Source organism: Giraffa tippelskirchi, chromosome 5 (genome assembly GCF_054371585.1).
Source record: "Giraffa tippelskirchi isolate mGirTip1 chromosome 5, T2T-mGirTip1v1.2.pri, whole genome shotgun sequence".
Taxonomy (NCBI): Eukaryota; Metazoa; Chordata; class Mammalia; order Artiodactyla; family Giraffidae; genus Giraffa; species Giraffa tippelskirchi.
Window position 1 is genome coordinate 146,386,140 of NC_137279.1, and position 22,326 is coordinate 146,408,465.

Genomic DNA, 22,326 nt, shown 5'->3' on the forward strand with positions numbered 1-22,326 from the left:
GCACCTCCCTAGTCACTGGGAAATATTAAAAATACCAAAACACAAACAAATACTTCCTACAGTTCCCAAAACTCTAGACTATTTTTTGAGAAGTGATGGGATCCTTGTCTAGAACCACTGGAACATCTGATGTTCAGGGAGAGGTAGAACTGGAAATGTGTCTCACTGGTTATTTTGGACTCTGGATTCAGGATGACATGACTTCACCTAATTTTAGAGGCCATGTGGAATTGTTGGTGGTTTTAAAGTAGGGTAGTGATAAAACTGGAGGTCTACAGAAGGAGGATTGTGCTGGCTGTAGAAGGTTGAGTAGATTAGAGCATGGGGAAGCTGGGATGGGAGTGAGAGAAATTAAAGACATGCATGACAAAGGAAGCCCAAGTTTGGACAAAGGGACTGGGGGCTAACGTTGTGTGTGTGTGAGAGAGAGAGAGGCAAAGAGAGAGAGAGTTTGGAAAGAGAGAGAGTTGGAGCCATGGGTTAAAACGATTGTGGTGAGCTGGCAGGAGAAAGAAATTGGGGATGAAGAAGGGACTGAAAGAAAATGAACATTTAAGGAGCTGGAGGGAAAATTTCATTACGAGAAAGCATGTAGGAGTGGTGGTAGACTAAAAAGGGGTGTATTTGCCCTTCAGTAGTAAGGAGGAGACACCAACCATGGCTGTTACTGGATAGACATCTTGCCCCACAGCGGTGAGTGGACATGAGCCCCTCACTGCTTCTTTTTTTCATTCCTCCGAGGTTTCGTGGTGCTATCATCTTATACAATTGCTGCATTCTGGAAAAACTATGTGTAAATTAAAATTTTATACCTTATATTCAACTTTTGTAAATTGAATTGCATTCTAAGTGCACTAGGCAAGCTATTTAAAGGAATCCTCTGATGGACCCTTTTGTAACGTGAAAAATTAATTCCAAATGAATCTGTTTCACAGTTCCAATCTCTGTATCTCTGCTTTTCTTCTCCTGGACAGCTAACTAGGTCATAGCATTCTATTCTCAGAGCCCAGCCCCACACAAACACTAATTGGTTTTCACATCTGAAAGGTTGTGTATCACTTTGTCATTTCTAAATTTACATGATGCAATCCATGTGCAAGACGGGAGACTGCATACCCTGTGGGAGGAGCAAGTGCCACATGCTTAGTTTTCCAAATATATCTAGAGACACAAAAGATTTTAAAAGAGGCAGAACTTCAGGAGTGCCTTCCTTAAACTCAGATTTCATCACTTTGAGGTTTCTTTGGGAATTAATGAATGCTTATTACCCGTGGAGAAAATATCTGACATAGTTTCCCACCTTGATACTTATTTTATAATGGAAGATAATAATTAAAAACAAATGTAGAAACAAACAAAAACCAAAACCCCCACCTAATCATGAATTACAAAACTACAGGCTGTATACTTTATAACCCAAAAATTGAAAAAAAAAAAATGCACCATTTTAAAGATATTGTTGAGGGCTCTGGAAGCCAAAATTGGGAATGTACATTAGTCAGCATACAGGTCAAACCTTATTACTACTTAAGAAAAAAATCATGCTGGGCTAAAAATCACACCTCGTGTGATTGTAATGAATTAGTTAGGCTGCCTCTTAGATCAGAGGTTGCTAGAACCTTTCATGGACTTTTTGGGAGAGACCACACAGGCATTTGGGCTTTACTCGTGGCTCAGAGGTGAAGAATCCTCACCTGTAATCCAGGAGCTGCAGGAAACGCAGGCTCGATCCTTGGGTGGGAAAGATCCCCTGGAGGAGGGCATGGCAACCCACTCAAGTGTTCTTGCCTGGAGAACCTCCCATGGACAGAGGAGCCTGGCAGGCTATAGTCCATAGGGTCACAAAGAGTCAGACACAACTGAAGCAACTATGCATGCACACAGGCACTCAGCCTTCAGAATGGTCTCCTTTGGTAACAGCTGCTGTTTCACCTTGGCTCTCAGGTTCCTCTTTCGTTTATCCTATCAGTTGCATCAGAGTGACTGGCAGGTTATATTGTAGCATTCTCTTCCAGCGTGTTTCTCATGCTTAGATGTATACTGGACTCAACTGGGAAACTTTAAAAACTTCCCATGACTGGGTGACATCGCCATGGATTTTGGTTTAATTGGTCCTGGGTGCTGGTACTTGTCAAAGTTCCCCAGGTGATTCTAATATGCAGCCAAAGAGCCACGGAATTCCAGGCTGTTAAATCCATGGCTCTGCTGGATCCTTGGGCTCTTGGACTTTAAAAACCTACTGAACTCTGATCTCATGTGCTCTGTCTTTCATATACACATGCTGAAAAGACAGGCTTGGGAAGGGTAGTTAAATTCTTTCCCTGACCAACTTCCAGGAGGCCCTGGAAGAAGTTCAGCAAATACAAGTATTGGCAAAATAAATCAAACTTTTGAAAAGTGACACCTCCTGTGCCAGAGAAATTCAGAAAGCATAGGAGCATCCTGGGTGAGAATTCCAATTCTGCTTCCTTAAACTTAGTAAAGTTACTTACCCTTTCTCAGCCTCAGTTTCCTTATCTATAAAATTAGAATACTTCCTTTCTAAGGTTTACTTAAATGACTATTCAAAGTGTCTAAAAGAGTGCTTAGCATGCCATAGAAGTGCATAGTTATAGTCATTTAAACAGAAAGAATACAGGAAATAATTAAAGCTTATCCACTGACTATGCTCCAAAATAATGATAATTACAAATTATTGAGCCAATTTATTCAATTATTTATCTGTGGAACAAATATTTATTACATACTGACTTCATTCCAATCATACTGCTAGCTACTAGGGACACAGATATGAATCAGACAGACATGATTCCTATCTTGGTGCATCTTACAACTCAGCTAAGTGCTTTATTTCTGGAGGTGATTTCAAGCAGTCCAAAGACTGAGCTTTCTAGAAGGGTGGTATGACTACAAACTGACCTTCACCACACCCTCACAGCAAATATTCAGAGTGTACTAGGCCGTTAAGGAATTTGTACCAAGCAGACAGACAAGCACTTTATCAGGGTTCCATAACTGTCTTGAAGGGCCAGGGAGGTACAAAAACCCTTATGAGAATATCAAAGGGAGCATCTCAAAACACCTGATGATTTGTGCCCACTCTGTTTGGGCAGTTTTAGGAGTAGTGGTGTACCTTCTGGGTTCTCCTAGGCCAGAGAAGCTGTGTTCCCTCCACCGCCAGCTTACCCAGTTGGGAGTGCTGCTGTGCCTCCCTTCCACACAGCCGTCTATGTGTTGTAAGTTGTGACTCACCTACATTATGCAAACTTGCATCTTTTGTTTGGGTCTGTTGGCATTTTTCAATCATCACTTTCTGTTTTGACAATACTGCCTCTCCCAATCACAATCCTAACAGCTGGTATTATTATCTGTGTATTACATATAAGTGGCTTCCCAGGTTGCTCTGTGGTAAAGAATCTGTCTGCCAAGCAAGAGACAGGGTTTGATCCCTGGGTTGGGAAGGTCCTCTGGAGAAGGAAGTGCAACTCACTCCAGTATTCTTGCCTGGAGAATCCCACAGACAGAGAAGCCTGTGGGCTACAGCCCAAGGGGTCACAAAGAGTCAAACGGGACTTCATGACTAAACTGCCACTGACCATTAGGTGTAAGACTTAGGTAACTTGCCCAAGGCCACTTAACTGAGTTGTGAAGAAGCAATGCCAAGACGGAATCTCAGATCTGTCTGACCCAAGAGCTCATTGTTTTAACCTCTGCCTCACTGGACAAATCTTGGGTGAGTATGCTTTGGAAATACCAAAATCTGGCTCTTCAGAGAATTAATTTTAAAACCACAAGTAAAGAAAAAAGAGAGCAGGTGGAACTAGAAGATCATGCTGGGACTCAACCTAATCTAATATTGGCCTATGAGCTCCTTATGAAATGATGTGAGAGACTGGAATCCAATAAAGAATTGTGTCCAGTTTGCCTTGTTATCAATCAGACCTCCTGATACTTAATTTCATGACGTTCAATAGATTAAAGTCTAAATGATTAACGTTCCCACCTCTTCAGAGCTGCAGCTGCAACTCTTTTGTCGAACTAGGAATGTAATAACTATGGCTAAAAAGGCAATAGTAGCAATTTGTAGAGGGTACAAGTCCCTTGCTAAAACTAGATAATCTTTCCCCACCTTCAGGATAAAAATCTTGACAAAATGTGTGGATGTGCATATGTGTGTGTAAGTGCACATGTGTAAGGGCTTATGTGCAAATGCTCTTGGGCGCGTATAGATGGACAGAAATTTTAAGCTAGCCTTTTCCGATTCTCCCATAGGTTGCAGTATACACTTTGAAAGGTATCTATCCAGCTCACTGTAACTGCTTTTATTGGTTCCTATCCCAATCAGGTCATCATCAACCATGTTTACAGAATGAAATATGACTCCATCTCCATTCCAACCACATTTGTTCAGACTAGATGTGGTCATATGATCTAAAGGGACCAATCATATTTTCTCTCACGCCTGACTATACTTATCATTCTGCTTTTTGTGTTTATGCCCTTTGCCATATGACTTTGTAGGACCTCCCACTAGAGGGTGAGTATATTTTCTCTCCCTATCAATGTCAGACTTAGCCCTGTGACTTGCCCAAGGAATGCCAGAGGATACAGGAGACTGTCCAGTGGGGACTGGGGCATGTAAATGGCAGTTTGCTGTGGAAGAAGGCTGAACTCATCTTTCCTCTTTTTCTGACTTGCCCCTTTGCTTAAACTTTTTTGTGGCTTTTTTCTTTCATTGAGGTGAAGTTCACATAACATAAAATTAACCATTTTAAAGTTAATAAGTCAGGGGCATTTAGTACATTCATAATATTTTGCAACCACCACCTCTAATTCCAAAATATTTTCATCGTCCCCAAATAGAACCCTGTATCTAAGAAGCGGTGTTTCCTGATTTTCCCCTTCTCTACACAGATTCTGGCAACCACCAGTCTTCTCGTTTTTATGGATTTACCTATTGCTGTTGACTGAATTGTGTCTCCTTCCCTCCAATTTCATATGTTGGAGCCCTAACGCCTCATGTGACTGTATTTGAAATAGGGCCTTTACAGAGGCGAATAGGGTGAAACGAAATCAACAGAATGAAGCCCTTGATCTGACAGAATTGGTGCCCTTATAAAAAGATAAAAAGACTCCAGAGCTCTCTCTGCCACGTGAGGGTGAGGTGAGAAGGCGACTATCTGTAAGCTAGGAAAATGGCCAACTGTAAGTCCCATTGGAACCCAACCATGGTGGTACCCTCGTCTTAGATTTCTAGCCTCCATGGTAAGAAAATAAATTTCTGCTGTTTAAACCATCCAATCTATGGTATTTTGCTATAGCCTCCCAAATACACTTTACTCTGGATATTCGTATAAATATAGTCATACAATATAGGATCTTTGTCCCTTTCCTTTATTTAGCATGTTTTCAGAGTTCCTTCATGCTGCAGTATGCATCACTACATCATTCTTGTTAAGACTGAGTGATGTTCTAGTGTATGGATACCACTTTTTTTAATCTATTCTTCTGTTGAAGGATATTTGTGTTATTTTTTACCCCCACCTTTTGGCTATTGCAAATACTGCTGCTATAAACATTTGAGTACAGGTATTTGTTTTCAGTTCTTTTGGGAATATATCTAAGGGTGGAATTGCTGGGTCATATGGTAATTCTCAGAACACTGAAATTTTGGTGCTCAGATTTTCAGAGCTATTTCTTGATTCCCACACAGAAATTCTTCCTTGAATTCCATTAGAAACTCTCAGAATACTTTCAAAAAATTCCTTTTGCTGCTGTAGCTAGACAATTCTTACTTCGGCAATAGTTAACTTGAAGCTTAGAGAACCTAAACTAAGAGACAACAAAATTTCTACGTTTTGGTCACAATATTAGAAGAAAACAGGCTCAAAATTCCCCTTTTGAAGTCTGCCACAGGGGTGGTAAATCCCCTGCAGATATTAATCAAGTCAGGTGACTATGTTGGGAAGACCCTGGAATCTGACTTGACTGGGTAACTGTTGCTTAGATTACCACTTACCTTTGTGACCAGGCAGCATAGGACCTTGCATTTAGAGCGTATTCTAGTTCAAAACGACTTCGTAGAGCTGCCACATGGCTCCGGCCAGGCCCTCCGCGGTTCACCAGACAATCAGAAGAAGAGGAAGGTGAGAGAGACCCGCTGCTGTTACTTGAAGCAGGAGACATCAGCTGAATGAAGGAGGGGCCGTTTCAATCATTTAATAAATCCAACAGGCTTAAAGGCATAGTATTATAAAATGTAGATTTATTTTAACTTTCTATTCTAGGATTTCTCATATTTTAATTTCTATTCAGCTCAGCTTGCTTCAGGCCTTTCCGTTCATCCTCTGATGGCAACACTTGGCTAGCTTAATTTACTTTTTTTGACCCAGTTATATGCTGAGAACTGACCCATAAAACTTATGCTTTTCTTTCTCAAAACACAGTAGGCTCAGGTCAGATTCATAAAACAGATAGAAGATTATTATTTAATTTTGGTTAAAAGATTCTCTACATTTTTCACTATAGTGATAAGATTCATAGCAGAGTTCCTTAAAATTGGAACTTATGATTATCCCCTTTTTACATGAAATTATTCCCTTTACATGAACTGAATTTACACACTTTTCCAAGGACACATTCATTTCATAAAATGAAGGATGCTTTAATGTCCAGCAAGGATGAGGACTAAATAGAGTTGCTGTAGAGAGTTTTTAAAAATAATTACACATAGTTAAGTATAGTTAGAAAATAGAAGAGTGTGAGGGAAGAAAATGAGAAAGAGAAAACAAAAAATAAGAGAATAGTTTTCTTGAATTTTTTATAAACTTGCTGTTTATGCACTCTGTGGTTGTGGTTTAGTCGCTAAGTCATGTCTAATTCTTGCGACCCCCTGGACTGTAGCCCACCAGGCTCCTCTGTCCATGAGATTTTCCAGGCAAGAAAACTGGAGTGGGTTGCCATTTCCTTCTCTAGGGGATCTTCCTGATCTAGGGATTGAACCCAGGTCTCCTGCACTGCAGGCAGATTCTTTACCAACAGAGCTATCAGAGAAGAACATTAATTCTTTGATATAATAATTTCATGAGACAGTAGATTTTTATTTAAAAAATAATATATGTAAATTTTAGGCTCTTCAAGTAGACAAGACACTTCTAAATAAAGAATCATGCAATGTTGAAATGAACTTTGACTTTCCAATGATTTAATCTCATCCTTTTCATCCTTATGCAGTCTGATGGGGAATCTACTACATCCAGATCCATTCATTTATCTTAGGATGGCTCTGACCATTGGAAAGTTTCTTCCTCATAACTAACCACATCTATTACTGGACTTCATTTCCATCTGTTGGCCCACAGAGAGCTAGGCCAATCCCTTTCCCATATGATAGTTCTTCAGATGTTTATAAACAGCTGTTGACTCATCCTAATTTTGCCTTCTCCAGGATAAACATCCTTGGTTCCTCTAATTGGTTGTCAATCCATTCACCATTCTGATTTCTATTCCTTAAAATCTGCATTCCAGTTTTAATAATCCATTTATAAGAATATGTGCTCAGTGACTCAGCTATGTCCAACTCTTTGTGACGCCATGGACTATAGCATGCCAGGCTCCTCTGTCCATGGCATTATCCCAGCAAGAATACTGGAGTGGGTTGCCATTTCCTCCTCCATTATAGGGATATATGTTGGGTACTATTTTGTTTGGCCATCTCAGAAGACAGAGGAACGATCACATTCTTTATTCTGATGCAAGAGAAATATTTCATATTCTAACTCCCCCAAGGTTTATTATCCACAAATCTTCATGGTGTTCCAAAACCATTATCTCCATTGTTTGATTCTTCTACTGTTGTTTCCTTGACTCTAGTGCATGATGATATATTTATTCCTGTTAAACTTATTCTTGTTAGACATGTCCTACTACTTTATCTTCCAAAATACTCTAGAATCCTGCTTTCAAATATTTGTTCTGTCTCAACTTTATTATATCTGCAACTGTGATGAGCAGAGAGACTTCTTGACCAAGATCTAAACCACTAACCAAAAAGTCGAAGAGTAGAGAGAATGGAGACTTATGGAACTCCACAAATTAAATCCCTTAAAGATGATCCTAGTCCATTAATTAGTGCAACCCACTCCAGCAACTTCTCTTTACATATAGCCCATAGTTACTCATCTTCTCTACTAGGGGAGACTGTGCTAAGAGGCTTGGTCAGTTTAGTAGATCCTACCATTATCTCTGTTTCTGGAATTCACTCTCTAATCTAACTGGATATATCCCATGCTTGGCACAACCTTGCTCTGTCAAACACAAAGCTTCAAAGTGAGAGGATACTTGAAACTCAAGCCTTAAAAGTACTTCTCAACATCCCAGGCCTCTGGTAGATGCTCTTGTTTGTAGGGGCTACTGTAGCCCTACCAAATATACATTTACTTCTCTCTACTTTGTATGTTTCAGGACTGAAGAGAAGGGAAAGGAAGCTTTATGTCTAAGAACAAGGTTTCATTCCATAGGAAAAACTTCCTCTTTATAAATCCCAGTAAAGAGTCATGAGATAGAGCCACTCCCTGAAGGCTGTAATTGCAGACCTGGGACACTTCTACAAAAGATTGTATTCCGATCACTCTTGGCTAAAATTTTTAAAAGAGAAAACTTTTGTTGGATGGTTTCACTTTGGGATTTAGTTGTGCAATCTCAGGTTGATGCTGTCTTTCTCCATTTTTGCCCCTTCCCTTCACACGCTCATTTATACATGAGTCTGTATGTGTAATGTCCATCTTCCTCTCTTGTAGCACTTACCTGCATTGGGGAATATGTTATTACTTTTGAATTAGTGCTCATGTTTCAGTTCCCTTGCCTATTTTCAAATGCTATCTCCTGAACAGGTGTATAGAAGATTAAGGCAATTATACAGAAAATTAAAGCAAACAGCTCCTTAATATTAAGGAAAGAAAATTCCATTACCCTCATTACCAACACATATCACTTTATGCAACATATGTGTGGTACACAAGCAATGCCTCCCGATTAACTTATGTGCTAATTTTAGTAACAATTTTTTTCTGTTCTTACTGAACATAAATGGACAATGGCTTAATGTTTTAGCTTACGTTTCATTGTATGTAAGAATTTTTGTATAGAAAAAATTGAATTAAATCATCTTCTAACATATTTCTTATATTTTAAAATTTTTACTTATCAGTTTTTTAAACTATGTATATCCATGTGCATTTGCTTGCCTGATCATTTGTTGGAAGAGCCCAAATTCACTGTGAATTTGCCTTTGTCCCTATAGATGGAATTATTAGAACTTAAGTGACAGGGTAAAAATATGAATGGGGTTATGGACACTCACACTTATATTCTTTCCGTAACTACCAGCAACATCCATCCCCCAAGAACTCTGTGTATCCAAACCTTTCTAATGGACATATTTCAGAAGATAAGTTTCTTACCTCGATGTTGCAGAGACACTCTTCTAACTTGGTAACAACTTCAGAAAATTCAGGTCTTCCCTGTAAATAAAGAAAAGACTTTTTTCCCCCAAAGAATAAAAAGGAGGTAGACCTCTTTGGATTTTAAAATTTAGTATTTGCATGTATAAAGAATAAGATTAACCATAAAGTATATTTTTATTTAAAATACACTTGTATTGAAGTGTTAATTGAATGTTCATTTGCTGTTCAGGGAGGAATGTTGAGTCTCCCTCTGATAAGAGTTTTAAGTCAGAATTTGCAGCTACATTCAGATAATGAAATAGTGGAAAAGCTTTAATTAGCTTTGCATGCTTTTAAATGGCAGGTTTTCCTCTTCAAAATGAAAGAATAAAAGTGAATACTAAAAACTATTAACTATCTCTGTGCCTTATAATATATTGTACAATGTGTCTGTAAGGAAACGACTGCTACAGCTAATTTTATAATTTGGTTCACTTTTGAAAATAGCATCTCAGATTCAAAACTATGATCAATAGCAACCCCACGACTATGCCCTACTTTAGAGGTTAAGATAAGCTTTTTATCTTCAAAAACTGTCATTAAAGGTATTGTCTACTATGAATCTTCCTGTCAGATGAGTTTGGTTAAATAAACAGTTCTTGTATTCTGATTATATTGTAAGCTTTGTTCTAGTTGCTAGAGATATATAAGCGAGTATAGATCTGGGGGAAAAATTCTTGGGATTTTAGAAAACGTTGGTCTCTTTTGAAGGAATTATATGCCTCCTTTTGTTAGGTCCTAAGGACTACATAACCTATCATTTCTCCCTTTATGAAACTTTCACTGCCAGGAGGTGGATAGCCCAATTTAACATTCAGGTGCTGTAACCAACTAATTTAGATTCTTAGTAGAACAATTTCTCCCTTAATATCTAGCCCTCCCCTGAGGACACTGCCTCCCCCAGAGCGCTTCAAGAAGAAGCTGTTTTCTCTTACATGTTCCTGTACCTCTAGGAGTGTGCGGCTGGTAGTGGGGTAATCAGGGGTTTGTGTCTTTCTCACTGACTTTGCAAATTCCAAATAGTTTCTCCTCGAAAAGCCACCAGTTTATCAAGCTTTTCCACAGAGCTACTCTCCTTTGTTCAAAGATTTTGCATCTGGCTCACTGTCATGCTCTCTAGCATAACTCTCAGTGTTTTTATTATCCAAGCAGATAATCACAAAGGTGACCCCTGACTTCTGGGTTCCTTTGTCTCCTCTTCTGCGAGGATCTTATCCTCTACCTTCCCTTAGTTAATTAGCTCGCTGGTCGTTCATACCTAGACTCTATTACTAGCAATGCTTGCAACTTCTCCAAGCTATTCCACCTCACACTTTCCATCAGATCTCAGGGCTGTCTCCTTCCTATGTAGCTCACTTCTTCCAGAACCCTGACTCCAACAAACTTTGACCACATAAACCATCTCACCACTTAAGAAAATCCTGCTTTTTATTGTGATGATTTTTGAATATATCCTAAAGCAGAAGAAAACAGTGCAATAAACCAACATCCAAACCATAACCAACAGTGTGTGTGTGTATGTGTGTATTACTCAGCCTTAAAAGCCTTATTCTTGCCAATATTGCTCTATCTTCTATCTATCATCGAATCTGTCTCCCCTACTTTCTGTTCCTGTTACTATCTTTTCACTGTCACAGGGTCACTGCATTTCTTCCCTGATTTAGCTTGGATTTCATTGACAATCATAACCACTCCCTTCCACACAGCCTCAACTCCCTTGCCCTATTGTGTAATTGTACACAATTGGAAAAATCCTAGTCTTGATTAAATCATCCTGACAGGTCTTATTTCAAAATTATGACCCTCTAATCTGAAGTGGACCTTAGTAATACTCAAAGAGCCTATTTCATATTCCTAACTCATTCTTTTTCACACTCCAGGTGGTTATTTTGCACCTTCTCCTCTTTCCTCAAACCTACAGCTCCTACTACTGTTTCAACCACATACCTATGTCTAAACTCACATAATCTGCCTTCACTTCCTTTTCTACAGATGAACTTTGCCCGATTCTATCTGAGGGCCGTTCCTTCACTGTGTGCTAGATCTTATCCCTGCTAATCTACTCAAGGACATTGCTCTAAGGATAATTCTTCCTTCTGTTTTTTGCATCACTTCACAGGTGGCTCAGTGGTAAAGAATCTGCCTGCCAATGCAGGAGACACGGGAGATGAAAGTTTGATCCCTGGGTTGGGAAGATCCCCTGGAGTAGGAAATGGCAACCCCCTCCAGTATTCTTGCCTGAAAAATCCCATTGACAGAGGAGTCTGGCAGGTTACAGTCCGTGGGGTTGCAAAGAGTTGGAAATAACTAAGTACACATAAAGTTGTATAACAAATTATCACAAATGCCATGGTTTAAAATAATGCCAATTTATTAGCTCACAGTTTCTGTGGGCCAAAGCTTAGTACAGGTTAACTAGGTCCTTTGCTCAGGGCCTCAACAGATTAAAATTATGGCATCAGTGCATTCCGTGAGTATCATCTGAGTCTCTTCCCAGCTTGCTGGTACTGGAAGAACTCATTTCCTTGTGGTTGTATGACTCAGGTCTTTATTTTGTTGCCAACTGTTGTTCAGGGGTGACTGTCAGCTTCCAGAGGATGCCCACAACTCCCTGCCACACAGCCCCTGTAAGCAGTTCACAACATAGCCATTTGCCTTCTTTCTGGACAGCAAGGACATGTGTCTCTAAACTTCGCCCCCTGTAACCAAATGGAGAAAAATTCTTTGCTTTTAAAGGGGTCATTTGAGTAGGTCACATCTACACAGAATAATCTTTGTTTTGCCATATTAGAAAACATAATTATGTGCTTAATTGCTCATCATATTCATATTCTGCCCACACTCAAATGAAGGGAGTTATTCCTGGCATGTATACCAGGGGGCAGGAATCTTGGTGGGGAGGGCAACCTAAAATCCTCATTATTAAACATTGGCACTAAAAATGCGTGGAAATCCTGGAAGAAAAGGGTCTGGGAGAGGGAGCCCCATTATTTGGATTTGCATGCATGCATTTTCAATCTCTTCAGTCGTGTCCACCTCTTTGGGACCCCACGGACTGTAGCATGCCAGGCTCCATTTGTCCATGGGATTCTCCAGGCAAGAATACTGGAGTGTGTTGCTATGACCTCCTCCAGGGGATCTTTCCTACCCAGGGATTGAAACCCTGTCTCTAAGTCTCCTGCACTGGCAGGTGGGTTCTTTACCACTCTGGCCACCTGGGAAGCCCATTTGTATATAAACTCTATCTAATTCTCTGGCTGACCTCTGAAACACATATGCATAGGGCAGCCTCTAAGCAGTTCAGGGAGGCTAAAAGAAGGGAACTTCTGCTCAGTGCAGAACATTGTTTTTACTATTTTTTCAGTCTAGAATCATCTAACTCTTATTCTCTGCTTGTGGAAACCCTTTGCCCTCTTCAAGTCCAATTTACAAGATACATCTTTTTTGAAAGTATCCAAGGATTTCACAAAACAATTTTTCACTTTCACTTCAGTTCAGTCAGGTCAGTTGCTCAGTCGTGTCTGACTGTTTGCGACCCCATGGACTGCAGCACTCTAGGTTTCCCTGTCCATCACCAACTCCCAGAGCTTACTCTAACTCATGTCCTTAGAGACGGTGATGCCATCCAACCATCTCATCCTCTGTTGCCCCCTTCTCCTCCTGCCTTCAATCTTTCCCAGCATCAGGGTCTTTCCCAATGAGTGAGTTCTTCACTTCAGGTGGCCAAAGTATTGGCGATTCAGCTTCAGCATCAGTCCTTCCAATGAACACCCAGGACTGATTTCCTTTAGGATGGACTGGTTGGATCTCCTTGAAGTCCAAGAGACTCTCAAGAGTCTTCTCCAGCACCACAGTTCAAAAGCATCAATTCTTCGGGGCTCAGCTTTCTTTATAGTCCAACTCTCATATCCATACATGACTACTGGAAAAACCATAGCTTTGACTAGATGGACCTTTGTTGGCAAAGTAATATCTCTGCTTTTTAACTTGCTATCTAGGTAGGTCATAGCTTTTCTTCCAAGGAACAAGCATCTTTTAATTTCATGGCTGCAGTCACCATCTGCAGTGATTTTTGAGCCCCCCAAAATAAAGTCTGTCACTGTTTCCACTGTTTCCCCATCTATTTGCCATGAAGTGATGGGACAAGATGCCATGATCTTCATTTTCTAAATGTTGAGTTTTAAGCCAACTTTTTCACTCTCCTCTTTCACCAAGATGCTCTTTAGTTCTTCTTCAGTTTCTGCCATAAGGGTGCTGTCATCTGCATATCTGAAGTGATTGACATTTCTCCTGGCAATCTTGATTCCAGCTTGTGCTTTTTCCAGCCCAGCATTTCTCATGATGTACTCTGCATATAAGTTAAATAAGTAGGGTGACAATATACCACTTTGACATACTCCTTTTCCTATTTGGAACCAGTCTGTTCTTCCATGTCCAATTCTAACTATTGCTTGTTGACCAATACAGATTTCTCAGGAGGCAGCTCAGGTGGTCTGGTGTTCCCATCTCTTGAAGAATTTTCCACAGTTTGTTGTGATCCACACAGTCAAAGGCTTTGAGGTAGTCAATAAAGCAGAAATAGATGTTTTTATGGAACTGTCTTGCTTTTTTGATGATCCAGTGGATATTGGCAATACGATCTCTGGTTCCTCTGCCTTTTCTAAATCCAGCTTGAACATCTGGAAGTTCACGGTTCATGTACTGTTGAAGCCTGGCTTGGAGAATTTTGAGCATTACTTTGCTAGCATGTGGTAGTTTGAGCATTCTTTGGCATTGCCATTCTTTGGCATTGCTTTTCTTTGGGATTGGAATGAAAATTGACCTTTACCAGTCCTGTGGCCACTGCTGAGTTTTCCAAATTTGCTGGCATATTGAGTGTAGCACTTTCACAGCATAAACTTTTAGGATTTGAAATAGCTCAACTGGAATTCCATCACCTTCATTTCCTTTGTTTGTAGTGATGCTTCCTAAGGCCCACTTGACTTCACATTCCAGGATGTCTGGCTCTAAGAGTGAATGATCACACCACTGTGGTTATCTGGGTCATGAAGATCTTTTTTGTATAGTTCTGTGTATTCTTGCCACCTCTTCTTAATTTCTTCTCTTCTGTTAGGTCCTAACAGACAATATTCATGCCCATGTTTGCATGAATTGTTCCCTTGGTATCTCTAATTTTCTTGAAGACATCTCTAGTCTTTCCCATTCTATTGTTTTCTTCTATTTCTTTGCACTGATCACTGAAGAAGGCTTTCTTATCTCTCCTTGCTGTTCTTTGGAACTCTGCACTCAAATGCATATATCTTTCACTTAGATTTTTTCACTTTCACTTAGATTTTTTAAATTCTTTCTTGTGTTAAAACTAGATATTTACACTTCTATATCACTAGCTGAAACATGATTTGAGGGTAAGCAAAGGTCTGTTTACTCCTGTATACCTAGTATGTTCCATTGCACAGAACAGCTTAGTTGACCTTAAATTTGTTATATTAAATTGCATCATGATAACAAAAAGAATTATACAGAATCTGAAAACCTCTTATCCTTACCATCATCTTTTGCTAGTATTATTATAATTTTGTTCTAGCTGCTTTTGCTGCTTCTAATCTCTGCCTATTAAAAAAAGTGTGTTCTCAACATGGTAGCCAATCCACAGCTACCATCATACTCAATAGTGAAATATTGAAAGATTTTCCTTTTAAGATTAGGAATAAGACAAGGATGCCCACTCTCGTCAATATAGTATCGGAAGTTGTAGTCATATCAATTAGTCAAGAAAAAGAAATAAAAGTCATCTGACTTTGAAAGGAGGAAGTAAGTACAAATCACTATATGTGGATGACTTGATGTAGAAAATCCTAAAGACTCCACCAAAAAAATCTTAGAAGTAATAAACAAATGCAGTAAAGTTGCAGGATATAAAAAACAATGTACAAAATCTTGTCTTGCCTTTTATACTATTAATAAGCTATTAGAAAGAGAAATAAAGAAAACTATCTCCTTTATAATTACATCAAAAAGAATGAAATATCTAGGAGTAAATTTAACCAAGGAGGTGAAAGACCTGTACACTGAAAACTATACGATACTGAAGAAAGAAATGGAAGACAGAAATAAATGGAAAGATGTTCTATGCTCATGGAGAGGAAGAATTAATAATGTTGAAACATCTATACTACTTAATTCAATGTACAGATGCAATGCAATCTCCATTAAAATTACAATGTCATTTTTCACAGAAATAGAGCAAACAATCCTAAAATTGTTACGGAAGCACAAAAGACTCCGAAAGCCAAAGCAATCTAAAGAACACAGCTGAAGGTATCATGCTCCCTGATATAAAACTGTATTACAAAGCTGTAGTAAACAACATGGTAGCCAAAATCATCATCTTAAAAATATACTAGAGATGAAGTAACGCTACTCAAAAAGCCTGCAATTACTCTCATTTTATATCGATTAAAAAAACCAAAGCTCTTGCTTTCCTTTCTAAGCCATGCACAACCTGCCCCTGCTACTTCCTGGCCTCCTCTTCCTCTTGTACACCAGATCACATTGACCTCCTGAGAAAAGAGCATACCATGCCTTCAGGGATTTTGCCTTTTTCATTCTTTCCGCCTGGACAGACCAGAGCTATCACATTTTCCAGGTCTTTGTTCAAATGTAACTTTTTTTTTTTCTTGTCTACCATTATTGTCCTTTATTCCATAGAACTTACCATTAGATGACTTAATACATATACATATTAATATATATTGCATACTTTTTGTTTGTTGTTTACATCCCTTCATAGCAATACTGGAGTAGGTTGCCATTTCCTTCTCCAGGGCATCTTCCTTATCCAGGAATCAAACCTGCATCTCTTGCATCTCCTGCCTTGATAGACAGGTTCTTTACCACTAGAGCTACCTGGACTGTCCAATGAGGGTAGAGATTTATCATTTATTATTCTATCCCTACTGCCTTGAGGAGTGGCTGGTGAACAGAAGGTATTCAATAAATACTTGAAAGTATGATAGAATTACTAGTTTTAAATTTTATTTACATTTTATTTTCAAACTATCTTTTTGTATGGGAGAGGATTTTTATTATAATTTCCTTTACTTTTTTTTTTAACCAATCAGGAAATGTATTATAAATGAATGGCCTTTTCTTTTTTTTTTTTTTCTTTAATAAATTTATTTATTTTAGTTGGGGGCTAATTACTTTACAATATTGTAATAGTTTTTGCCATACATTGACATGAATCAGCCATGGGTTTACATGTGTTCCCCTTCCTGGACCCCCCACCCACCTCCCTCCCCATCCCATCCCTCCGGAACATCCCATTGCCCCGGCCCTGAGCCCATGTCACATGCATCGAACATGGAATGGTGTTCTGTTTCACATATGATAATATACATGTTTCAATGCTATTCTCCCAGAACGTCCCACCCTCACCTTCTCCCTCAGAGTCCACAAAATTGTTCCATGCATCTGTGTCTCTTATTCTGTCTTGCATATAGGGTTATCGTTACCATCTTTCAAATTCCATATATATGCATTAGTATACTGTATTGGTGTTTTTCTTTCTGGCTTACTTCACTCTGTATAATGGGCTCCAGTTTCATCCATCTCAGTAGAACCGATTGAAATGTATTTTTTTTAATGGCTGAGTAATATTCCATTGTGTATATGTACCACAGCTTCCTTATCCATTCGTCTGCTGATGGACATCTAGGTTGCTTCCATGTCTTGGCTATTGTAAACAGTGCTGCGATGAACATTGGGGTACACGTGTCTCTTTCAATTCTGGTTTCCTCGGTGTATATGCCCAGCAGTGGGATTGCTGGGTCATATGGCAGTTCTATTCCCAGCTTTTTAAGGAATCTCCACACTGTTCTCCATAGTGGCTGTACTAGTTTGCATTCCCACCAACAGTGTAAGAGGGTTCCCTTTTCTCCACACCCTCTCCAGCATTTATTGCTTGTAGACTTTTGGATAGCAGCCATTCTGACTGGTGTGAAATGATACCTCATTGTGGTTTTGATTTGCATTTCTCTAATAATGAGTGATGTTGAGCATCTTTTCATGTGTTTGTTTGCCATCTGTATGTCTTCTTTGGAGAAATGTCTGTTTAGTTCTTTGGCCCATTTTTTGATTGGGTCGTTTATTTTTCGGGAATTCAGCTGCAGAAGTTGCTTGTATATTTTTGATATTAATTGTTTGTCTGTTGCTTCATTTGCTATTATTTTCTCCCATTCTGAAGGCTGTCTTTTCACCTTGTTTCACTATAGTTTCCTTTGTTGTGCAAAAGCTTTTAATTTTAATTAGGTCCCATTTGTTTATTTTTGCTTTTATTTCCAATATTCTGGGAGGAGGGTCATGGAGGATCCTGCTGTGATTTATGTCGGAGAGTGTTTTGCCTATGTTTTCCTCTAGGAGTTTTATTGTTTCTGGTCTTACGTTTAGATCTTTAATCCATTTTGAGTTTATTTTTGTGTACGGTGTTAGGAAGTGTTCTAGTTTCATTCTTTTACAAGTGGTTGACCAGTTTTCCCAGCACCACTTGTTAAAGAGATTGTCTTTTCTCCATTGTATATTCTTGCCTCCTTTGTCGAAGATAAGGTGTCCATATGTGCGTGGGTTTATCTCTGGGCTTTCTATTTTGTTCCATTGATCTATATTTCTATCTTTGTGCCAGTACCTGAATGGCCTTTTCTTGAACATTAAATCCAAATGGTGTTACTCTTTCACTGGAGGACTAAAAAAGTATCAAAATAATGGTAAAATATGGTATCACTTCATGGCAAATAGACGGGGAACAATGGAAACAGTGACAGACTTTATTTTCTTGGGCTCCAAAAATCACTGCAGATGTTGACTGTAGCCATGAAATGCTTCTTGGAAGAAAAGCTATGACAAACCTAGACAGCATATTGAAAAGCAGAGATATTACTTTGCTGACAAAGGTCTGTATAGTAAAAACTATGGTTTTTCCAGAAGTCTTGTATGTGAGAGTTGGACCATAAAGAAGGCTGAGCACTGAAGAATTGATACTTTCAAACTGTGGTGCTGGAGAAGACTCTTGAGAGTCCTTTGGACTGCAAGGAAATCAAAGCAGTTAATCTTAAAGGAAATCAACCCTGAATATTTATTGGAAGGACTGATGCTGAAGCTCCAATACTTTGGTCACCTGATGTGAAGACCTGACTCATTGGAAAAGACCCTAATGCTGGGAAAGATTGAAGGTGGGAAGAGAAGGGGACAACAGAGGACAAGATGGTTGGATGGCATCACCAGCTCAATGGACATTAGTTTGAGCAAGCTGTGGGAGATGGTGAAGGATAGGGAAGCCTGCATGCTGCAGTCCACGGGATCGCAAAGAGTTGGACATGACTGACCAACTGAACAACAACAAACGATACTTACTAGACACTTAACATTTTATCAAACTCATAAAACTCTGTAATGTTGGCATTTATTATTTCTATTTTAAACATGAAAAGGAAAAAAATTAGAAAAATAATTTATCTAAGATAGTATAGTCAATAAATAGGAGAACTGAATTCAAAGCTGGGTGGAGCTTATGATCTTAATGCTCCTCATTCTCCCTCTCTGTGTGTGGCATCTATAGCTATAAAGAATAATTTAGTTGTAATTATGTAAGATTCAATGCCTGAGATTAGTTTCTACATACTAGAAAGAACACTGGGTTTAGAATGAAAAGACTTGATGTTAAATACGTAATGGCTCTGTGACCTTGGATGGTTAATTAACCATTCTGAGCTTCAGTTTTCTCAGCCTCAAACTGAGTTGCCAAATTAAAAGAATTAAATCAGGTAATGTATTTACAAAATCTCAACAAACTATCAAGTAACGTAATTTTTTAATTATATAAATCTATACTAATGGGTGTGCCTTAGATGTGAGTTCTCTGAATTTATGGTCAAATGCTTTAACAGTTCTACTTGTTTGCTTATTGTGGGAATTAGCAAACACCCTTGCCCAACAACACAAGAGAAGACTCTACACATGGACATCACCAGATGGACAACACCAAAATCAGATTGATTATATTCTTTGCAGCCAAAGATGGAGATCTCTATACAGTCAGCAAAAACAAGACCGGGAGCTGACTGTGGCTCACATCATGAACTTCTTACTGACAAATTCAGACTTAAATTGAAGAAAGTAGGGAAAACCACTAGACCATTCAGGTAAAATCTAAATCAAATCCATTATGATTATACAGTGGAGTGAGAAACAGATTTAAGGGACTAGATTTGATAGATAGAGTGTCTGATGAACTATGGACAGAGGTTCGTGACATTGTACAGGAGACAGGGATCAAGACCATCCCCAAGAAAAAGAAATGGAAAAAAGCAAAATGGCTGTCTGAGGAGGCCTTAGAAATAGCTGTGAAAAGAAGAGAAGAGAAAAGCAAAGGAGAAAAGGAAAGAAATACTCATTTGAATGCAGGGTTCCAAAGAATAGCAAGGAAAGATAAGAAAGCCTTCCTCAGTGATCAATGCAAAGAAATAGAGGAAAACAATAGAATGGGAATGACTAGAGATCTCTTCAAGAAAATTAGGGATATCAAGGGAACATTTCATGCCAAGATGGTCTCCATAAAGGACAAAAATGGTATGGACCTAACAGAAGCAGAAGATATTAAGAAGAGGTGGCAAGAATACACAGAAGAACTGAACAGAAAACATCTTCATGACCCAGATAATCACGATTGTGTGATCACTCACCTAGAGCCAGACATCCTGGAATGTGAAGTTGAGTGGGCCATAGGAAGCATCACTAAAAACAAAGCTAGTGGAGGTGATGGAATTCCAGTTGAGCTATTTCAAATCCTCAAAGATCATGCTGTGAAAGTTCTGCACTCAATATGCCAGCAAATTTGGAAAACTCAGCAGTGGCCGCAGGACTGGTAAAGGTCAGTTTTCATTCCAGCCCTGAAGAAAGGGAATGCCAAAGAATGTTCAAACTACCATACAATTGCACTCATCTCACATGCTAGAAAAGTAATGCTCAAAATTCTCCAAGCTAGGCTTCAGCAATACATGAACCATGAACTTCCAGATGTTCAAGCTGGTTTTGGAAAAGGCAGAGGAACCAGAGATCAGATTGCTGACATCTGTTGGATCATCGAAAAAGCAAGAGAATTCCAGAAAAACATCTACTTCTGCTTTATTGGTTATGACAAAGCCTTTGACTGTGTGGATCACAATAAACTGTGGAAAATTCTTCAAGAGATAGGAATACCAGATCACCTGACTTGCTTCTTGAGAGATCTGTAGGTAGGTCAGGAAGCAACAGTTAGAACTGGACATGGAACAACAGACTGGTTCCAGATAGGAAAAGGAGTACATCAAGGCTGTATATTGTCACCCTGCTCATTTAACTTACATGCAGAGTACATCATAAGAAACGCTGGGCTGGATGAAGCATAAGCTGGAATCAAGATTGCCAGGAGAAATATCAATAACCTCAAATATGCAGATGACAGTACCCTTATGGCAGAAAGTGAAGAAGAACTAAAGAGCCTCTTGATGAAAGTGAAAGAGGAGAGTGAAAAAGTTGGCTTAAAGCTCAACATTCAGAAAACTAAGATCATGGTATCCAGTCCATCACTTCATGGCAAATAGATGGGGAAACAGTGGAAACAGTGGCAGACTTCATTTTTTTGGGCTCCAAAATCACTGCCGATGGTGTTTGCAGCCATGAAATTAAAAGATGCTTACTCCTTGGAAGGAAAGTTATGACCAACCTAGACAGCATATTAAAAAGTAGAGACATTACTTTGCCAGCAAAGGCCCATCTAGTCAAGGCTATAATTTTTCCAGTCGTCATGTATGGATGTGAGAGTTGGACTATAAAGAAGGCTGAGCGCTGAAGAATTGATGCTTTTGAATTGTGGTGTTGGAGAAGACTCTTGAGAGTCCCTTGGACTGCAAAGAGATCCGACCAGTCCATCCTAGAGAAGATCAGTTCTGAGTGTTCATTGGAAGGACTGATGTTGAAGCAGAAACTCCAATAATTTGGCTACCTGATGCGAAGAGCTGACTCATTTGAAAAGACCCTGATGCTGGGAAAGATTGAAGGCAGGAGGAGAAGGGGAAGACAGAGGATGAGATGGTTGGATGGCATCACCGACTCAGTGGACATGAGTTTGAGAAAGTTCCGCGAGTTGGTGATGGACAGGGTAGCCTGGCGTGTTGCGGTCCATGGGGTTGCAAAGAGTCGGACATGACTGAGCAACTGAACTGAAGTGAACTGAATATGTATTTATTGAAGCACAGTTTATTTACAATATTATATTAGTTTTAGGTGTACAAGATAGTGATAGAGATGCAGACGTAGAGAATAGACAGGTGGGTACAGTAGGGGAAAGGAAGGGTGCGATGAGAGCAGCATTGATAGATACATACTAGCATGTAAAAGAGATAGCTAGGGGGAACTTGCTGAATAGCACAAGGAGCTCAGATGAGTGCTCTGTGATGACCTAGATGGGTGGGATGGGGATGGGAGGGTTGGGGATGGGAGGGAGGGCCAAGATGGAAGGGATATATGTATACATATAGATGATTCTCTTTATGTTCAGAATTGTAAAGCAACTACTTGCGCTCAGTCACTTCAGTCATGTCCAACACTTTGTGACCCCATGGTCTATAGCCCACCAGGTTCCTCTGTCCATGGGGATCCTCCAGGCAAGAGTACTAGAGGAAGTTGCCATTTCCTTCTCCCCAACCCAGGGATCGAACCTATGTTTCTTATGTCTCCTGAATTGGCAGGCAGGTTCTTTACCGCTAGCTCCACCTGGGAAGCCCAAGAT

At 39.4% G+C, this 22,326-nt stretch overlaps 1 protein-coding gene across 1 annotated transcript in view; it reads right to left on the reverse strand.

Annotated features, from left to right (window-relative positions):
• Window positions 1-22,326, reverse strand: part of TNNI3K (TNNI3 interacting kinase) — a 340,280-nt gene that overhangs the window by 56,492 nt on the left and 261,462 nt on the right. Inside the window, exons 24-25 of the mRNA XM_081490211.1 lie at window positions 9,462-9,521; window positions 6,020-6,189 (exon numbers count right to left, since the gene is read on the reverse strand). Of these exons, the coding sequence (XP_081346337.1) occupies window positions 6,020-6,189; window positions 9,462-9,521 (230 nt within the window). The remainder of the gene's footprint in view (window positions 1-6,019; window positions 6,190-9,461; window positions 9,522-22,326) is intronic.